Source organism: Protopterus annectens, chromosome 7.part1, assembly GCF_019279795.1.
Source record: "Protopterus annectens isolate FY-2018-M chromosome 7.part1, PAN1.0, whole genome shotgun sequence".
Lineage (NCBI taxonomy): Eukaryota > Metazoa > Chordata > Ceratodontiformes > Protopteridae > Protopterus > Protopterus annectens.
The window spans coordinates 220,856,359-220,877,161 of record NC_056740.1 but is presented as its reverse complement, the minus strand read 5'-3'; the positions used below and the strand labels follow the sequence as shown (position 1 = coordinate 220,877,161).

The following is a 20,803-nucleotide window of genomic DNA, read 5'->3' as shown; positions in this document are numbered from 1 at the left end:
ACTTTACTTGAAGATGTTTCAGAAGGGTTTCCTTGAATGACTCAGTAAAGGAAAATATTCAATTGGTGCAGTCATTTTTAAACGTCGACTTCCCCCTATTCTGCATTAGATAGACATTTTCAGCTTTTACTCCTTGCTAGGTTGAAGTTTTAAATACAAATAGCTTTTACCAGAGCAACGTAAATATCAGTGAAGTCCTAATCCCAGTTAAGGTAACATAACTTTGTAGGACGTAGCAGCTCCACTGAAATGGTGTGTGTGTGTGTGTGTTGTAGTGTGTGTGTGTGTGTGTGTGTGTGTGTGTGTGTGTGTGTGTGTGTGTGTGTGTGTGTGTGTGTGTGTGTGTGTGTGTGTGTGTGTGTGTGTGTAACAGTTCTATTTTTCAAAACTCTGTTGCATTTCTTTAGAAAAAAAAAACTTTTACTTGTTCTTTACAGCTTGTTACATTTTGGATAAACACCTTTATAGCCATTTTTCATCTACTCTCTCACTCTATTGCCCAATTTACAGATTGTTTTTTGCAGTAACTTAGCAGCACTGCTTAGTGCAACCCTGCTCTGTTCGCCCTCGCTAACACTATAGCTCACTCTGCTCCCCTACCCTGCCCCCATTTCCTACCTGCCTCCACTACTCTCAGATTTATCCCTAATCCATATCAGCTGACCCTTGTACCACACCCACCCTCCTATCCAATCACACACAAATTAAACCCACACCCTAAGGTACATTCTAGGCCATGCCACAGCATCATTAGATAACCACTCCCTCTTCCTCTGCTCACTCTTATCTTAAGCACCTGGTCCTCAAACATGCTCCAGCTCACATTCTGTTCAACCCATGCCCTTCTCAAGGACACAAGCCTTCCTTCTTGAAACTAAAACGACTACCGCTATGTCTGATATCACAACCTCCCAATATCACAATACTCCCTTACTACCAATCTCCTTACTCATATGTCTCTCCATAGTCTCTGTCAGTATCTCCTATCACTACTCACTCACCAAATACAATGACCTCAAGTCCCCCACCCTACCCCTTACCATTACTAACCCCTCCAGACGTATAGTCACATCCCCAGCCATCTATAGTCAACCCCTCATCCAACTCACATCACTTATTTATTATGTTTCACAATCCAAAAAACAACCATTAGCTTGACGAGTCTGATATGCAAAGCTATGAGACGCATCATCATGGACCTAATAAACAAGGATATAGGGAATCTACAAACTCTGGATCCTACACGGTCTATTTTTGTGAAGGGTAGATAGATCATTCTTGCTCAACCTGGTCGACTTCTTTGAGTCAGTCATCAGAGCTGTGGATGAAGGCAAGGTGGTTCATACAACCTAACCTGATCTAGCCAAGGCCGTTGATACCATTCCCCACTCAGGAGTCATAGAAAAACTTACTAAGCTAGGCATCAACCTCTGTATCACTAGGTGGGTTGCAAACTGACTCACAGATAGAACCCACAGTGTGTAGCTGACTCCAAGTCAGACTGCCAATCATTCACGAGTGGAGTCCCAAAGGATTTGGTCCTGGGTCCTCTCCTGTTTGGTATCTACTTCTCCGAAGTCCAGGCCAACACAAAGGGACTCTGGCTGACAAAGTTCACAGATGATTGCAAGTTGGGAGCTATTATTAACTCCTCAAGTGATGTTGACATCCTACAGAAAAGCTTCACTTAGACCAGTGACTGGTGTCAGAACCGTGGCCTTAAGCTCAATACCAAAAAATGTGTTGTCCTCCCCTTTGGGAAAAACCTGGTTCCCATGAATTACCACATCGATGGTAGTCCACTGAACACAGAAGGCATTATAAGAGATCTCGGAACACAGGTTGACAGGAACCTCTCTTTTGACCACCACATTGCCACTGTGGTCAGAAAGTCCTTCTATGTGGCACATCTCATTACTAAAAGTTTTGCATCCAGGAAGAAAGAAGTCATTGTCTCCCTCTACTCTTCCCTCATTAGGCCAATCATAGAGTACAATGCCCCATTTGGCACATGCCTCACTAGACACCTGCAACAACTGGAAAGGCCGCAAAACTTCCTCACTAAGACGATCCTTGACCTTAAACACTTTTCCTATATGGGCAGACTCAGAAAACTCCAACTATTCTCTGTCTCATATCGCCTACTTAGAGGTGATCTCTGCTTGACTTACAAAGCCATGTCTGACCCAGCTCTGTTAGAAATGCTACATCTAAAGAAATCCCAATCCCTTCCCACCACATGCTCCAGAGACCTCAACCTCATTACCACAATCAACAGAACATGCTGGAGGGACAGGTTTATAACCCAGAGACTGCCCACGCTGTGGGATAGACTTCCCATACATGTCAAACAGAGCACTTCACTGGCCCTCTTCAAGAGAAATCTTGATGAGTGGATGGGAAATAGAAAATTTGCCCCGGGGATCACGCCAGTGGCTCTATTCGACAGAGGCACTGGGAAATAATGTCAGGTGGGATGATGCCAGGGTGATCCTATGGGCTAGGCTTGTAAAGGCTCCAGGGCCATTAGCCTAATACACACCTATGAACCTATAAACCAAGTCTCAGATTCCACTCCCTAATAATACTATACGTTAATACTATTACTAACATAGCAGCCCAGTTACTATTAGGAGGTGATATTCACCCCAACACTGGCCCAGCAACAATCTCAAATAACACATATAACTCCCACCTTCCATTTAAACATAAACCTGCCGACTTACTAATACTCACTTTGAGTATTCACAGTATTATGAACAAAATAGAAGAATTGCATTCCACTATCTCTTAATGTAATCCCAACATAATGCTTATTACAGAGACATGGCTTAAGCTTCATATCAAGAATAACTCCATAAGCCCACCCGGATATAACATTCAAAGTGTGGACAGAGTACACAAAAGAGGTGGTGGCATTACCCTGTTCCTACAAAAAGAATCCCCAGAGTTTGAAAATGCAGAAACTAAATTTGCAAAACTCCTGTTAAACCAGCACAAGCATCTAAACTTACTCAGGATTTATATACCCCCAGGTGACAACCTGACAGCCCCGAGTCAGTACTTTACTGGGGCTCCCACTCCCTTCCCCAAGAAATCATATTGCTAGGCGATGTGAACATCGACTGGAACTCTATCGACTCTCCACTCACCAACTATATTAACTTATATAACTTCACCCAACTAATACAATCACCCACACGTATTGATAAGTCCACAAAAAGGGAATACATATTAGACTGGATCCTCACAAACCAGCCCAACACTGCCCAACTCTCTCAGTGACCACAATCCCACTTTTAACCTTAGACACAAACTTAAATCTAATAACTCCCCCTCCCTACTTCAAACCCATTCCCAGAAAAATTTCCCCACAGATCAATTCTTGGAAGCTTTAAATCCTGTAACTGGTCTCCCATCAAAATCCTCCTTCTAGACAAGGCAGTTGAATATTTTAACTCCACATTTCTAAACATCCTCAACCATTTATCCCCAGTGAGAACAATTGGTATACATAGTAACCCAGCCCCTGGCTACAAAAAAAACACAAGGGCCTTACTTAAAGACAGGGATAAAGCCTGGAAAACCTGGTGCCAGTATAAAACACCCACAACTAGACCAGCCTTTTTCGAACTCAGAAATAAGGCAAAAAAACAAATTAAGACTGACAAAGAAAAACAAAAATCACTACATTTCCTTACAAAAGAAACACGGTACCAACACACAAAAATTCTGGGCAGCAGTGAACAACATCCTCCAGTCTGGAAAAAAAAATACATCCCTACCCAGTATAGAAGGTACAAACTCGGGCATAGCCTCCAGTTTCAACAACTATTTTACCTCCTCTATACTTAAACTAATAAACAATACAAGTCCTACCAACCTCCCACAATCCCCTAAGGCCAAAAAAAAAAAAACACTATCCCCTTCTCACTCAAGCCAGTACCAGTATCAACCATCCAAAAACTCCTAGTTAAACTCAAACCACCCACCCTCTCTACCTGGCAATCTTCCAGTCGAATACCTTCAGCTTGTATCTGGGGCCATAGTGTACCCCATTTCATTGCTAATAAATAGATCCATTAGTGAACACACTGTTCTCTCCTTGTGGAAAACCTCATTCATCAATCCCCTTCACAAAGGTGGCCCCTCTACTGACCTCTCTAACTACAGACCCATTGCAATCCTGTCACCCCTGTCAAAGATTCTAGAAAGGTGCATTCATCACCAAGTCCTCGCCCACCTTCTCTCCAACAACCCACTTTTCAAAACCCAACATGGCTTCCACCCATCCCATAGCACCACCACTGTCCTAATTAACTTTACCAACACTACAAACTCATAGGTTCATAGGTTTGTACTAGGCTATCAGCCCTAGGGCCTTTACAAGACTAGCCATAACAATTCCCTGGCTATTTACTTCCCTGGACCCCTGTCTAGCAGAGCGACTGACGTGATCCCCGGGGTGAATTTCCTTTCTCCCATCCAATCGTCAAGGTTCCTTTTGAAGAGGACCAAAGAGGTACTCTGCTTGACATGTATGGGCAATCTATTCCAGAGTCTGGGGAGTCTCTGGGTCAGGAACCTATCCCTCCAGCATGTTTTGTTTATTGTGATGACAAGGTTTAGATCCCTGGAGTGTGTGGCTCTGAGGGATTGGGATTTCTTTAAGTGTAGCATGTCCAACAGCTCTGGGTTTGACATGGCCTTGTATGTTAAGCAAAGATCGCCTCTGAGTAGACGATATGCGACAGAGTATAGCTGGAGTTTTTTAAGGCGGTCAGCGTAGGGCATCTGCTTTAGGCCTGTGATTCTTTTAGTGAGGTATTTCTGTGGCCTTTCCAGTTGTTGCAGATGTCTTGAGAGGTACATACCAAACGGGGCATTGTATTCTATAATGGGTGTAATGAGGGATGAGTACAGTGGGAAAATGACCTCCTTTTTTCTGGATGAAAAGCCCTTAGTGATGAGGTGTGCCACATAGAAGGATTTCCTGACTGTTGTGGCGATGTGGTTATCGAAGGTGAGACCACTGTCCACCTGTGTCCCTAAGTCTCTTATCAAACTTTCAGTGTTTAGTGTACTGCCACCTATATGGTAATTCACGGATACATGTTTTTTCCCAAAGGGGATAACTATACATTTCTTGGCATTGAGCTTGAGCCCATGACTCTGGCACCAAGCATCTGTTTCTGTAAGGCCCTTTTGTACAGTATCCACATCATTTGGGGATTCAATAATGGCTCCCAGTTTGCAGTCATCTGCAAACTTTGTTATCCAGAGTCCTTTAGTGTTGGCCTGTACTTCAGAGAAGTAGATGCCAAACAAGAGCGGTCCCAGGACTGAACCCTGACGTACTCCACTTGTCACTTGTCTGGAGCTGGATTTGGAGTCGGCTACTTTTACAGTGTGGGTTCTATCAGTAAGCCAGTAAGCAACCCATTGGGTGACTAATGCCCAGCTTAGTAAGTTTATCTATGATTCCAGAGTGGGGGATGGTGTCAAAGGCCTTGGCAAGGTCTAGATAGGCTGTGTGGACCACCTTACCCTTGTCCATGGCTCTGGAGACTGATTCGAAGAAGTCAGTCAAGTTCAGGAGACAAGATTGGCCCTTCACGAACCCAAACTGGGTGGGGTCCAGTGTTTGAAGGTTGCCAATGTCTTTGTTTATAAGTTCCATGATAATACGCTCCATGGCCTTGCAGATAAGGCTTGTCAGACTGATGGGACGGTAGTTTCCGGGATCCAAGGTGGATCCCCTTGTGGAGTGGGATAACTGTAGCTGTGCGCCACTCAGTGGGCACGAAACCTGAGGTGAGGCTATGATTAAACATGACACTTAGGTGAGGTGCCAGTTCATATTGTAGTTCATGTAGTACACAGCCCGGGATGTCATCTGGTCCCATGGATGCTGTATTCTTAGCTTTGGAGAGTGCGTTTTTACCTGTGTGGCGTTATTACCGAATTTGGCAATCTTCCAGTATTGAGATGGGCCATTTAGGGGTGAGAGGGGTGAAGTTGGCACTGAATCGATCTGCCAGGATATTGGCAATATCCTTGGGATCAGTATATTTAATGCCATTCTGTTTTAGCTCAGAGCAGATCTGAGCATTGCCATTTAGATTCTTGACATAGTTATAGAATGCCTTGTTGTTGTCTTTGGAATCTTTGGCAATTTTATTTTCGTAACTAGCTTTGGAGGATTTTATGAGGGATCTCCGTTTCTTACTGAGGCTGGTAAGGAAGTTTTTTGCATCCTGTGATTTTCCTCTTTTCTGCAACAGTTTCTTCCTTTTGTTGTAAAGTTTGTTTATGGCAGGGGTCCACCAGATTAGCTTCTTTTTTTTGGATGAGAGCATCTTGGTTCTATTTGGGATGGCACGATTTATGCATGAGTGGATGTGCTCGTACAGTGCCTTAGTGTAGGATTCAGCAGTTGAACTTTCAGCTCCTGTCTGCATGGGTGTCATGAAGTTTGTCACTTCTGACTTGAGTAGCATGAAGTTGGCTTTGGAGAAGTTTTTTATGGAGGTTTCCTTACTGGGAGATGGGGGTGGGATGTGGATGTTAAGGGTGATTAGCTTATGGTCAGATGTGACTAACGAGGGGGTGACCATAGGTGTGGAGCATCGATTTCCCATGTTGGTAATGACCAGGTCTAGGATATTGGAGTCCCTGGTGGGACTATGGATTAGTTGATCCAGGGCGTTGGAATTTATGAATTCCAAGAACCGTTGGGCAAAGGTGTTGGTACATGAGTAGCTTTCCCAGTTAATGACAGGGTAGTTAAAATCACCCAGTATTAGGGTGTTTGGTTCTATCTTAATATTTTCCAGTATGTTTAGAAAGGTGTAGTGAAAATCTTGGGGTATGGTGAGGGATCTGTAGCAAGCTACAATTTGGATTGCAGTCTTACCTAGTGTTAGTTGCACCTGGAGAATTTCAGACACATTGTGTTGGGCAACTAGCTTGGTGGTGTGAATATCCTTGGTGAATATTGACACTCCTCCACCTTTAGTGTTTCGGTCCTGCTTTGGTGGCGGAAAAGTGTGGTAAGAGTTGTAGCCTGGTATTGCAGGGGTGCTCTCTGGAGCCTTGAACCAGGTCTCAGTTACTGCACAGATATCGATGTCTCCATTTTTAGGAGTGTCTCGAGTGAGTGCATTTTGAGGTTTAGACTTCTACAGGAACCAAGACAAACTAGTTTCTGCTACCTTTCTAGACTTATCCAAAGCATTCAATACGGTTTCCCACAATAAACTCTTAACCTGCCTGTCTGAACTCAACATAGTCACCCCCACTCTGCTGTGGTTCAGTAGTTACCTAAACAATCACCAACATTTGTCAAATGGCTTAATTCCCTACCCCCTCCCCACTCCCTGTCACACTATGTGTACCACAAGGTTCGATTCTCGGCCCCCATCTTTTTAACATCTTTACAAACCAACTTCACTTAACAACCACTAAAGCTGAACTAGTCCAATATGCTGACAACACAACCCTAATCTGCTCTGCATCTGATACCCAACTTCTCCAACAAAAAGCCCAAAAATCCTTCACAGAGATAGAAAATTGGCTAAATCACAATTGTTACTAAACCCAAAGAAAACACAACTTATGCTGTCCCACCCAACAAAGACTAATGACCTCACCTTCTCCATATTCTCATCCAACAAGACCCTAATCACCCCAGTCCCAGAGGCCAAATTACTAGGACTTACAATTGACTAGCAACTAAAATGCAACAAGCATATATCCCTAACTATCTCCAAAGTCCACAAAAAGCTAGGGACACCCTACCGCTGCAAAAGGTACCTAACTTCTGAGTCTAGAATTGCTATAGCAAGAACCCATCTCTTATCAACATTACGTTATGCATTCCCAGTACTAAACAAACATAAATAAAACTGACCTTAACAAACTTTCCACATGCTACAACAAAATCATCAGGTTTGCAACCAATGCCAAATCACACTGCCACCACTGTCAATCCCTACTTGCATTACACTGGCTAGAATTTCCCAATTTATTATGATACCACCAACTCAACCTAGCATACCAAATACTGTATTATCCTGAGAAAACCCCTGCCCTGACTGGCCTTCTAAACTTCTACAATTCAAATGGAGAACTATGATCCAGTAACAGAGCTCTGTTCAAAAATATCCCATGTAAAAACAGCTCTGGGGAATCTCTTTTCCCTCATGAAGTTGCTAAAACATGGAACACCCTGCCTGCTGACCTCTTACAGAATTACACCTTCACCTTCAAAAACCTCCTTAAATCATACCTTTATACAAACCATTTATGTAACTGCACTGGACCTCCCTGAAGCCTCACCCTTATTGTAGGATTTTATTTCCTTATGCCTCTGGTGAATACTAATATTGTTCTCTACTGATGTTCATTGTATATATTGTAAATATTGTGCATATCCTCTTACAATGAAAATGCCTTGCACAAATATTGTACATCTGCTTACTCCTTGATAGTGCTATGCACACATATTTGCACTTAAACTTTGTACTCTTAACTTGTTAAACTTTTCTGCAGCATGTTTCCTGTTGTTATCTTTTACACTTTGTAATCTAAAATTGTTACCATGAATTGTTCTTTATTCTGTAACTGGATGGAGCTTTTCTCATCAGGACTCCACTGAAAACAGACACTAGCTGTCCAGTCAGATTTTCCTGGTAAACAAATATTAAATAAATAAATAAATGCTGCATATTCATTGAAATCGGTTACAGGTTTTTCTGCAGCTTTTCACGTTTTGCAACTTTGCTGCATCTTTGGTAAAAATGACAGTAGGTTATATGCACTCATTTCACATTCATTTTGTAGATCTCAGATGAGTTTTCCTGAGATACCCCTAGACTGCCTAGCTCCCTGCATTCACAGACCATGTGCGTTCACAGTACTGGCACCACTCCTGTGATGGATTACCATGTTACACGACTGTAATCCCAAACTGTATCTGAGACGCACTCTGTTTTATTCACTGTAAATAATTTATGGGCTTGTGAACTGTAATCATTGTGTATGGTTGAAGCTTTTGTAGAGCCTAGACTATCTCCAACCATTTCTTCTTCATAATTATGTATGATTCTTCCCTTGGTTGAAGTCTACAGCTGTATGCTTCTTTTGCTTTGAAGTGACCAGATGGGAAACAGTTATCTGCACAATATGTTTGTGACTGTAGTCAGGACTGGCTAGTGTAGGTCATCCACTAACGGTCTTCTTGAGCTTTTGGAACACCTAGTCATAAGCCTATGTTCAGTTAAACTCTGATGGTCTGTTATTTTGGGTATGATCTCTAAGAGGAGTGGCTGTTGTGCTATAATGAGTCAAAAATGCTCTATAATACCGGACTCTCCCACAGAATGTCTTCACTTGCTTTTTGGATCACAGAACTCCAGCATGTGCTTGTACAAGATGGCATGGTGAGGCTGTCTTCTTTTCAAGAAGAACTCCAGAGTATCATTCTGAATAGTCAATTCAAGGAGGAAGTGCAGTCCCTCCTTACAAACAGAATTAAAAGTAAAATATCCGTCTGCTTGTGTACTGTAGCTATCTGTATATCTGATTCTATCTCCATCTTTCTCCATATTCTAATTTACTCTGTCTGCCTATCTCCTATCTAGCTACATATGTATTTGTGTATGTAGCTTAATGCCAGACAACACAAGTAGTGTACCTACAACTGAGATTGTGCATGCTGCTTCAATGATTTTCTGAAACAGCATTCACACTGGGTCCAGTGTTCTTCACAGTTTTTAAACCTCTGCGCTTAGTGTGCTTTAAAGGTGAAGCATGTGGACTTGTTAAGGGTGGTGCTTGCCCTACTTACAAAGAGATTTAATTAATAAGTGGCCAAGTTATATCTGCTGGATATATTACATTATATTTTAGTGTTGTATCACCAGTCAGTTAAATTGCAGCACCTGTCAAATGACATGGCAGGTCTCAAAATATGCCACTGCTGTATTGTTTGATAAGTATGGGGGATCACTAAATGAGTCCAGTGTTCTACAGTTGTTAACTTAGTAACTGCTTTATGAACTAGAATATGATTTTTGTAGTTTCAAGAAAAAGAAGATTTTGTACTTCTTTATATGCTTGCCCACTTCACTGTTGAAGCTGTTTTTGTGTGGAAATTCTGTAGTTTTGTGTGCATGTAAAATATATGTTCTCGTTATTTTTGGGGATCACAAGTATATATTGAAGTAGAATTATAGCTAGACAATCTGGCAGTGTGAGAATTTCGCCATCCTGGTGTTCCCTCATTTCAAAGTTTAAACAAAAAAGCTCTTCTAGAAGTAAGTTATGAACAAAAAAAAAGCTCTTTTGACCTCCTATAGCTGCTACAGCTACTATCACACATGAGCTTCATTAACCGTGATTGCAATATTAGCATGTATTTTTGAAGCAGTAATATCTTCACATCTTCAGAATTCATTTCCAGTGTTGTATTTACACACCATCAGCACCTGCCGATCTCTTTCACTAGCAGCTTGTGCCTTCTTTGCCCTGCCCTAGTTACGGTTCTCTTTTGAAGGCTAATCTCTTGACAGAGATTAAGCAAAAGTTATTTGGTTTGTTAACCTACTCATTAACAAAAAAAAATCCTTTACAAAACAAAATAAGTTTTAAAGTGCTGCTGCTGTCACATATGCAGTCATTTGTTTATCTAGTTGCTTATAGCAATTTCTGCAAGGTGCTGTAGCCTACATTTAGGTTCATAGGTTCATACTAGGCTATCTGCCCTAGGGCATTTATAAGCCTAGCCAGCTTTCACCACCCATTTTAAATGAATTTTGCTATGCCCTTTTTCGAGGTTAGTATACTGTGCCTCTGTCTAACAGTGACACAGAAGTGATACCCGGGGTAAACCTACGATCTCCCATCCACTCATCAAGATTCCTCTTGAAGTGAGTCAGTGAGGGACTCTGCCTAACCTGGACTGGGATTTTATTCCAGAGTGAAGGGAGCCTCTGGGTTATGAATCTGTCCCTCCAGCATGTCCTATTTATTTCAGTGCTGAGTTTCATTCAGTGCTGAGGTTCAAGTCTCTCGAGCGCGTAGCTCGATGGGATTTGCATTTTCTGAGGTGCAGCATGTCCATTAATTCTGGGTTGGACATGGCTTTATACGTCAGGCACAGATCGCCTCTGAGCAGGCGGTATGCCACTGAGTAGAGCTGGAGTTTCTTTAACCGGGCAGCATATGGCATCTGTTTGAGCCCTTTGATCCTCTTGGTGAGGTACTTTTGGGGTCTTTCCAGTTGCTGCAGGTGTCTGGTAAGGTAAATCCCAAAAGGGGCATTGTAGTCAATTATGGGCCTGATGAGGGATGAGTAAAGAGGCACGATGACCTCCCCTGATCTAGATGTGAATCCCTTCATGATTAGGTGGGCTATATAAAATGTTTTTCTAACCACTTTGGCCATGTGGTTTTCAAATGAGAGATTGCTATCAACTTGGGTCCCCAGGTCCCTAATTACTTCTTCTGTACTTAATGGATTACCACCTATGTGGTAATTTGTGGGCACTTTGTTTTTGCCAAAGAGGATGACTATACACATTTTGGCGTTTAGCTTGAGGCCAAGGCTCTGGCACCAGTTGTCTGTTTCTATGAGGCCCTTTTGTAGGATGCTTGTGTCGGCTGGAGAGTCGATTATGGCGCCCAGTTTGCAGTCATCTGCAAACTTGGTCAGCCACAGTCCTTCCGTGTTGGCCTGTACCTCCGAGAAATATATACCGAACAAGAGAGGTCCCAGGACTGAGCCTTGTGGGATGCCACTTGTAACTGGTTTGGAGTATGGCATGGCTCCAGCAATTCTAACCATGTGGGTTCTGTCCTTGAGCCAGTTTGCAACCCATCTAGTGACATAGGGGTTTATATTTAAGCTGGTGAGCTTATCTATATTGCCCGAGTGGGGTATTGTATCGAAGGCTTTTGCGAGGTCCAGGTAGGCTGTGTGGACCACCTTTCCCTCATCAATGGCCTTGGTGACTGTTTCAAAGAAATCAACCAGGTTTAAGAGGCAGGATCTGCCCTTAACAAAGCCGAACTGGGTAGGATCCAGTGTCTGTAGGTCCCCAATATCTTTATTTATGAGGTCCATGATGATCCTTTCCATAGCTTTGCAGACAAAGCTAGTCAGGCTTATGGGGCGATAGTTTCCAGGATCCGTTGAGGCACCACCTTTGTGGAGAGGGACCACTGTTGCTGTACGCCACTCTTTGGGTACATATCCTGTAGTAAGGCTGAGATTTAACAGTAGTTTTATGTTTGCTTTAGCTCTTCTTGGAGTTCATGTAGGATGCAGCCCGGGACACCGTCTGGTCCCATTGATGCTGTGTTTTTTGCTTTGGAGAGGGCGGCTCTTACCTGACCATCTGAGACGTCAGAGCGGCCGCACTCTGCTGGGATAGATATTTGCCCTTTTGGTGGGGGAAGTTTGCGCTGAACCTGTCAGCTAGGATGTTGGCAATGTCTGTGGGTTTGGTGTATTTTTTGTCATTTTGGACTAATTATGAACATATCTGGGAATTCCCACCCAGGTTCCTAACATAACTAAAGAAAGCCTTGTGATTATCCTTAGTGTCCTATGCAAGTTTTCTCTCGAAGCTGGCCTTAGATGATTTTATGAGTGCCCGTAGTTTTTTGCTAATACTGATCAGAGATGCCTTCCCTTTTTGGGATTTTGCTCTATCATGTAGTAGCTTCCTCCTTTTATTGTATAGTTTGTTTATGGCTGGGGTCCGCCAGACAGGACGCCTGCCTTGGGAGGATTGGGTCTTGGTTTTATTTGGGATTGCATGATCCATGCATTCCTGAAGGTGTTCATAGAATGCGTTTATAAAGGATTCTGCAGTCTGGGCCATATTTTCCACAGGCCCGGAGGCTTTGAAGGATTCCACCTCAGATTTAAGGAGTGTGAAATTTGCTTTAGAGAAGTTTTTCACTGTGGTTTTCTGGGCAGGGGGTGGGGTTGGGATGTGAATATCCAGTGAGATTAGTTTATGGTCTGATCTTACCAGTGAGGGATACACTTCTGGTCTGGAGCATAGAGTCCCCATGTTGGTGATGATCAGGCCCAGTATGTTTTCCCCTCTTGTGGGAGTGGTAACAAGTTGTTCCATAGCATTTGAGTTTATAAATTCCTAGGAACCTTTGGGCTAGGGTGTTGGAGCTAGAGAAATGCTCCCAGTCTATGTTTGGGTAGTTGAAGTCGCCCAATATAATGGTGTTTGGAGAGACCTTCATATTTTCCAGTGTTCTCAGGAAGGCCAAGTGGGGTTCCTGGGTTTGGGAGGGTGGTCTGTAGCAGGCTCTAAACTGGAAGTCAGTTTTACCCACTGTTAGTTGCACATGGATAGTCTCTGATGCTTCGTGCTGTGCCACCAACCTGGAGGTGTGGGTATCTTTGACGAACATTGATACACCCCCTCCTTTTGTGGTTCGGTCCAAGTTTTGGGCCGAAAAGCATGGTATGAGGTATAACCTGTAGTGCTGGGGTGCTCTCGGGAGCCTTGAACCAGGTTTCTGTTACTGCACAGATATCGATGTTCTCCATGCTAAGGAGAGTTTTGAGTGCGTGCATCTTGAGGTTTAGACTTCTGGCGTTGAGTAGCATTACTCTTAGTTTCTTATCCCTTGTGATACCTATGGAGGTGGGTTTGTCTTTTGAGCCATGCCTAAAAAAGGCGCTATGGGGGTGGCAAGAGCCTTTGCCAATATCCGAAAGCCCAGGGGTGACAGGTGCAAGCCGTCCCTAGCGAAACATCGTGGCTTGTCGAGCATGTCATCCCAGGCTGACAGGCATTGGATCCCCTTTGAATGACACAAATACTTAAGCCAATTGTTGAAATTGATCATCTTGTCTTCATATTGTGGCATCATTCTTGGTGAGGGTAAGATGCTACTCAAGGTCAGGGTCATACCAGCCTGGACTACATGCTCAGAGAGCTCCTCTATGTCTCTTTTCATGTAGTCCAGGGAGGTACGTCTCAGGTCATTCACACCAGCATAGACAATGATTGAGTCATATTTATACTTGCCTTGGAGTGACCTGAGTGCTTGTGTTATGTGGCGGATCCTAGCGCCCGACAGGCAGCTCACCGTGACCTTCTCCTTGTTCAGCCTGGTGAGCGGGACATCAGTGTGCCTGACGATAGAGCCACCTATTACAAGTGCATCAGGTGTGTTGTTTAGCCTTAAGGGCTGTGACTGTTCGGCACACTGGCTTTGTGAGCTATGTGTTGCACGTGTTTTGTTTTGGGGTAGCGGTTGCTTGGGTGTCTGCTTTGGAGGTCTCTGCTGCTTAGGCAGATTTTTATTTAGAGCCTCCGAGTATGTTTTTGTGTGTTTATGTGTTTGGTTTGCTGTCGTGGTAGGTCTATGTGAGACTGGAATTGCAGTGAGTGTGGTTTCTTTCTCCTCTTGACTGGTTACGCCAGTACTGAGTTGAGAGAGATTAGCCTCCAGTTTGGCTACATGGTTGCATCTTTCACATGTGTTGGAATTTGTTGGGAGGAGGAGAGGGTTGTCTGTGTACATGAGGCAGTTGTAACATTGCCTCAAGATTCCCAGATTCATCAGCTGGACCGGAGAGGAGATTGACAACTGACCTTTGGACATGCTAGAATAGTATTGGGAATTCCTTTATAATTGAAAAAAAGGGCCAATGGGGAACAAGGTACTCATGGGGAGTTTGTGAGGGTGTAGTGCTTTTAATTTTTTAGTGCTGACTTATATAATTGCTTTAGTGAGCAAGTGCCAGGCTTTAGAGTAGGAATAGGGTGTTTATTATGAGAACTAGATCAGTTCTAAGGGAAAAAGTGAAGAGCAGACTTTGTGGATCCGAGAATGGTTTAAACCCAATTAAGCGGAGCTGCCTGATGCTGCACTATGCGAAAAATCGCGCCAAAGCGGGTTTTATACAGGGGGCCTTGAAAGAGCTAGAAATTGGCCCAAAACGGCCAATAGACTACCAGATTCTTGTGCTGGAAACACTCCTCCAGGGATAGATAGGCTGCTCTAAGCTCCCCACTGCCACTGGTGAACAAAGAAGCCTCCCTCTATCCAAGAAAGGAAATGGGCAACACAGGAACTTTCCAAAAGTCCAGAATACAGCAAAGCCTGTATTTGGACTACTGTAGGTCAGGAAAGACGGGAATTTGGTTCATCACTTAATGGAGGGGGTCTGTGTCTCCCAATATCAGATTTACTTGCTTAACATCAGACTGGTTGTTTTGAAAATATTACTTTTCCTGTAAATTATCAGTACTAGTGAATCATGGAAAGGATTTGGCCCATTCATGTTAGTTACTGTTTAACGTACTGTGTTTTCTTCAGTTGTTATAACATTGAAGTCTAAGAATTGCTTTCTTGAATGACTCAAGTCTTTTACTTTGTATGTCATTAAATCCAGTTTCTTGTCATCTAGTTGTTCAATGTTTAGCATTATTGCATTGACATTATTGGTGGAATGTACCTGTTTGGTTATAACATGGAGACAGAATTCCGTCATAGAAGCTTGGCAGTAAAAATTGTTACTCAGTGACTACAAGTTTTAGACTTGTTTCTTGCTTCTGAAACTGTTTGTAGAAAACTGCATTGAATATTGCTGCTTTTAAATGTGTCTTTCTTTTTTTCTGCCACACCTTTGCCTCCTCACAGCCAACCATCAGCTGCTACCACTATCTCTCCTCATCCATTGGCTCTACTGAACCCGACATAACCAGTCCCATACTACCTCCAACTCTCATCTGCAGCCAGTTAGGAGACTGAGTCTTCCTGGGGTAGTGCTATACTGCAGCCAAGAAGTGTTCTTTCATAAGACCTAATCCTCTCTTGCCACCGCACACACTTGTACCATTCTAGGAGAAGGCCTACTGTGGGCTTTGTGCTGTACTGTCCATGTTTCCACATGCATCTCAGCCAGTGCCCTGACTCCATTACAGAAAACCTGCTGTGTGTTCCTGAGATCAACCAGGAATCAACTGCAGTGGTCCATCTAAATGCACACACGTCCATCCTTCCTTCACAGGTTGCTAAGCACCTGAACCATTAATCAAACTCATATTATAGTCAGGACTTTACCTCATTATGCAAGTGCAGGCTTAATGGTCTTCACTTGCGCTGAATCATAATCTGATGGTCTAGCTTATTGGGTATGTAATGATAGATGTGACTAGAGTGCAGAGTTCATTAGAAAAGTAGTTCTTACTGTACTGAGATAGATAATAGCTACACAAAGTGGTGTTAAATATGGACTTGGATCTGATAGATGTGCTTGCATTCAGGCTTAGATACCTTGCTGAAGTTGTGTGCACCAGTGTAGACTTGCACATGGTTTGGGCATACAGCTTAGGTATGTTATTTGATAGTGCATTGCTTAATAGTTGAGTAAGAAGACCTTTTTGGTCAGCTGTAAATGTTTTTTCTGATTTAATTATTAGCATTTGGTACACTTTTTTACTTTTTGTCTCAATACAGTTTCTGTATGAATGCAGAATAGTACATATACTAAATAGATTTGTTTGCATTATCTGTAGGCCAGTCGAGTGGCATTGCTGCATTCCCTAGCAAACATTGAACAGTGGGCCATAGACCTCTCTTGGGATATCATTGCTCGTTTTGCAAAAGTGAACCTAAGCAATGGGGAACCACTGCCACGTGGGTTCTTTAATGACTTTGTGAAGGTTGCAGGAGATGAAGCCAAGGTCAGTAGTCTTTGCTGGAATTAATATATTTTGTTTAATGAACACTAATGATGATAAAATATGGGAAGTTAATTAAGTAGAAAACAAAAGCACTCTTTTCTTATTCATATGCTCTACTCTTTGGGCATAGTGCTTGTATTTGATTTCCTAGAGCTGTGACAGTTGTAGCAGCATGCTTGCTTATCTGTTTATCTTGTTTAACTGATTGTGTATCTTTCTGCCTCTCTATGTATATATCATTTGTTAAACATATAGTGGGATAGTCCCACAGACTCTCTTCAGGCAAAAAACTGACTATAAGGACAATGGTAAATATGGATTGAACTCTGAACCCTGGGAGCTGTGATGCAGAGATTTTATAATGCATCTTATCCATATCCCAAATCAGAATAGTGGAAGGCAGTAAAAATGTTAAGTGTTTTTGTCAGCATTAAAATTCTTACCTTTGCACTGTATCATGTGGTGCACTGGTTGCCAAATAGCATATTTAATCCATTGTTTTTTAAACCTGCTTTAGCTTAAAAAAAAAAAATAAATAAAACTTGTGCTTTGTCTGTGCTCATGCCACTGGGGGTGAAGAATGAACTTTAACCTGACATCATGTAATCATCTTTAACGTCAATCAACACAGAGAATATGTGAAGTATATCCATGGACTTTAATGGATGAACCACCACGCATGTGGAGAGACTCATTCATTAAAGTCTGTGGACAATCGTCATGCTATCCATAAGGTGATATCACCATGGAATACACTAAGTTTAATTGGGCTGTAATTTAATAAAAAGTTCATGGATTTTTTAATTAAAAAAATGGCCCAAATATGTAAGGAATGATAATGGTACATGTGTGTTAAGGCACTTAACTTACCAGAAGCCATGATGTACCTGTGAACGTTGGCAGAACTCTTTAAAATTATACAAAGAGAAGCATGGGATCTCTGCTTAAATGGCATAGACAGAAAATCTGATCTTGCTACATCAGAATAAAATCTCTTAATTAAATGATGCGCATTAAGAGAACCACTTTCATTGAAAATGAGGACAAAATTCGAAATAGAAAGAAAAAGAAAAAAAAGGAACATTTTTGTTGTGGTGCAAACCCCTCAGTCACTTCACCTCACATTTACCCAGTCTATAGGTGTACTAACTCCAGGGTCACAGAACTACAGAGAAGAGGCAAAGGACAGACACAACTAGAATGGAAACTTGATGTTCATCATTAGATCTTTCTTACAGTATTGCTGATTAGATGGTACAAATTCTGCCAAGGATTCCATTTGACGTACCATTATACCAAACTCTAGGAGCCCCTTTCTCATGTGTTATACACCTGATGTTAGACTTAGTCACAAGGATAATGTCTTGGTACTTAACAGGACTTAAGAATGTGGAAATCTCAGTACTTTCTTGTCACCAGTCTGGGAAGCAAGACCTCATCTGAAGTTCAGTGTGTCAGTCATACAAAAGTATCCAGTTGCCTTTGTGAAGAACAACGACGTACAGGGTTGGGGTTTGGTGTAATGGTTAAGATGTTTACCTCACAGACATGACGATAGTGAAGAACCATGGACTGAATGTATGTTGTGTCTATGATATGAACATGAGCTGCACTCATTGCAGAGTTCTCCATTATCATGTAGCACTCAACCTCTTGCCCCCAGAAACAATCAAGGGCACTTTTTAAAATATTTACAGTATTATCTTGAAAAGTTGGCAAAGTAAGATCATCTTAATTAGTCTGTTAATTATTGCATTTATCCATTAAGTACAGTTCACCACCTTTTCTTCCAGAGAAATAATTAGGAGAGACAGTACAACATTTTGAGACAAAGCCATAACAAGTAAGAATTATGTGCACAAAAATAAAAGATTACAACCTCAACCATGGATAAGCTTCATAACTGTAACTTCTAAATGCTGTGGAAAAGTTATCCAAGATTCGCAAATGTAAAGGTTCAAACTAAATAACTTATTTGGAGTATAACTAACAAATCTGCACAGTATAGTACCTGCCAACCCAGAGATAATAGAGAGCACTGGACTTAAATAGTGTCTTTGCAATCATGATTTAAAATGTTATGATAGCAGTGTGCATACGTACAACTATGCTTCTGCCATAAAACTTCAACCATCACGCAAATACACTACTTCAGTCCAGTGTTCTCCATTATCGCCACAGACGTAAAGTTACAGGATTTGATTCTCACCTTTGGAGAAATTGATTAGGCTTAAAATGGCCTGCAAGGGCAGTTACTAACCTAGTACTTGTATATGAACCTATGAAGGACTCCACTGGGGACCCTTCCTCATCACTGTTTTTTTTTCTCATATTATTGAAGTTTTCATGTCTTCTAAGAGGGGAAAATGTGTATGCAGATCCTTTATAAGGATTCCAACACTGAGACTGAAGATGTAGCATACCTACTGTTCGACAAATTTAGCTCTAATTTTACCCTTTGCGTCTTTGTGGATTTAGAGAAAGTATATGACAGGGTGCTTAGAGAGGAGTTGTGGTATTGTATGAGGAAGTCGGGAGTGTCAGAGAAGTATGTAAGAGTGGTACAGGATATGTACGAGGGTAGTGTGACAGCGGTGAGGTCTGCGGCGGGAGTGACGGATGCGTTTAAGGTGGAGGTGGGATTACATCAAGGATCAGCTCTGAGCGCTTTCTTATTTGCAATGGTGGTGGACAGGTTGGCAGACGAGATCAGACAGGAGTCCCTGTGGACTATGATGTTTGCAGATGACATTGTGATCTGTAGTGAGAGTAGGGAACAGGTGGAGGAGACCCTGGAGAGGTGGAGATATGCTCTAGAGAGAAGAGGAATGAAGGTCAGCAGGACTAAGACAGAATATATGTGTGTGAATGAGAGGGAGGATAGAGGAATGGTGAGGCTGCAGGGAGTAGAGGTGGTGAAGGTGGATGAGTTTAAATACTTGGGATCAACAGTTCAGAGTAATGGTGAGTGTGGAAGAGAGGTGAAGAAGAGCGTACAGGCAGGATGGAGTGGGTGGAGAAGAGTGTCAGGAGTGATTTGTGACAGATGAGTACCAGTAAGAGTGAAAGGGAAGGTCTACAAGAGGGTAGTGAGACCAGCTATGTTATATGGGTTGGAGACAGTGGCATTGACAGAAAGGCAGGAGTCAGAGCTTGACGTGGCAAAGTTGAAGATGTTAAGATTTGCACTGGGTGTGACGAGGATGGACAGGATTAGGAATAAGTATATTAGAGGGTCAGCCCAGGTTGGAATGTTTGGAGACAAAGCCAGAGAGGCAAGATTATGTTGGTTTGGACATGTGCTGAGGAGGGATGCAGAGTATATTGGGAAAAAGATGCTAAGGATGAAGCTGCCAGGTAACAGGAAAAGAGGAAGGCCTAAGATAAGGTTTATGGATGTGGTGAGAGAGGACATGCAGGTGGTTGGTATGACAGAGCAAGATGCAGAGGACAGGAAGAAATGGAAACAGTTGATCTGCTGTGGCAACCCCTAACAGGAGCAGCCGAAAGAAGAAGCTCCCCTCAGTCTGTCCCTAAAGATATACCTGAAACTGGCTCACCTCCAGCTATCGCACAAGACCACTTCCTAAAAGTACTATCAGAAGCTAAAAATACTGCATCGATGGGTGCTGACAATATCCCTGGATACATCTTAAATTGAGTGAAGCACAATTTAGCCACACCCCTAAACAACACTGTTCAATCTCAGCATCCATACAGGTTTTCTACCAAGCAAATGGTGAAGAGCTACAGACATTCCCCTGCATAATGGAGGACCTTCCACAGATCTAGGCAGTTACAGCCCCATAAGTCTGACCAGCCTCCTATGCAAAGCCATGAAAGACTTATCATGGAACTGATCAGTCAGGACACAGGGAACCTCTAAACACTGGACCTTTCTCAGTTTGGATTCGTCAAAGGCAGGTCATGCTTACTCATCCTGTTGGATTTTTTTAAAAAGGTCGCCAAAGAATGGATGAAGCAAAATGGTACACATCGCATACCTTGACCAGGCCATAGATTTTGACACAGTTCCCCACTCAGGCATAGTAGAAAAGCTAAATAAACTG

General features: G+C 42.5%; 1 protein-coding gene across 2 annotated transcripts in view; it reads left to right on the top strand.

Annotated features, from left to right (window-relative positions):
- Nucleotides 1-20,803, top strand: part of LOC122807704 (uncharacterized protein HI_0077-like) — a 731,990-nt gene that overhangs the window by 427,457 nt on the left and 283,730 nt on the right. For both annotated transcript variants that reach the window (XM_044078675.1, XM_044078674.1), the window contains exon 7: nt 16,566-16,733. In XM_044078675.1, coding sequence (XP_043934610.1) covers nt 16,566-16,733 — 168 coding nt within the window. The remainder of the gene's footprint in view (nt 1-16,565; nt 16,734-20,803) is intronic.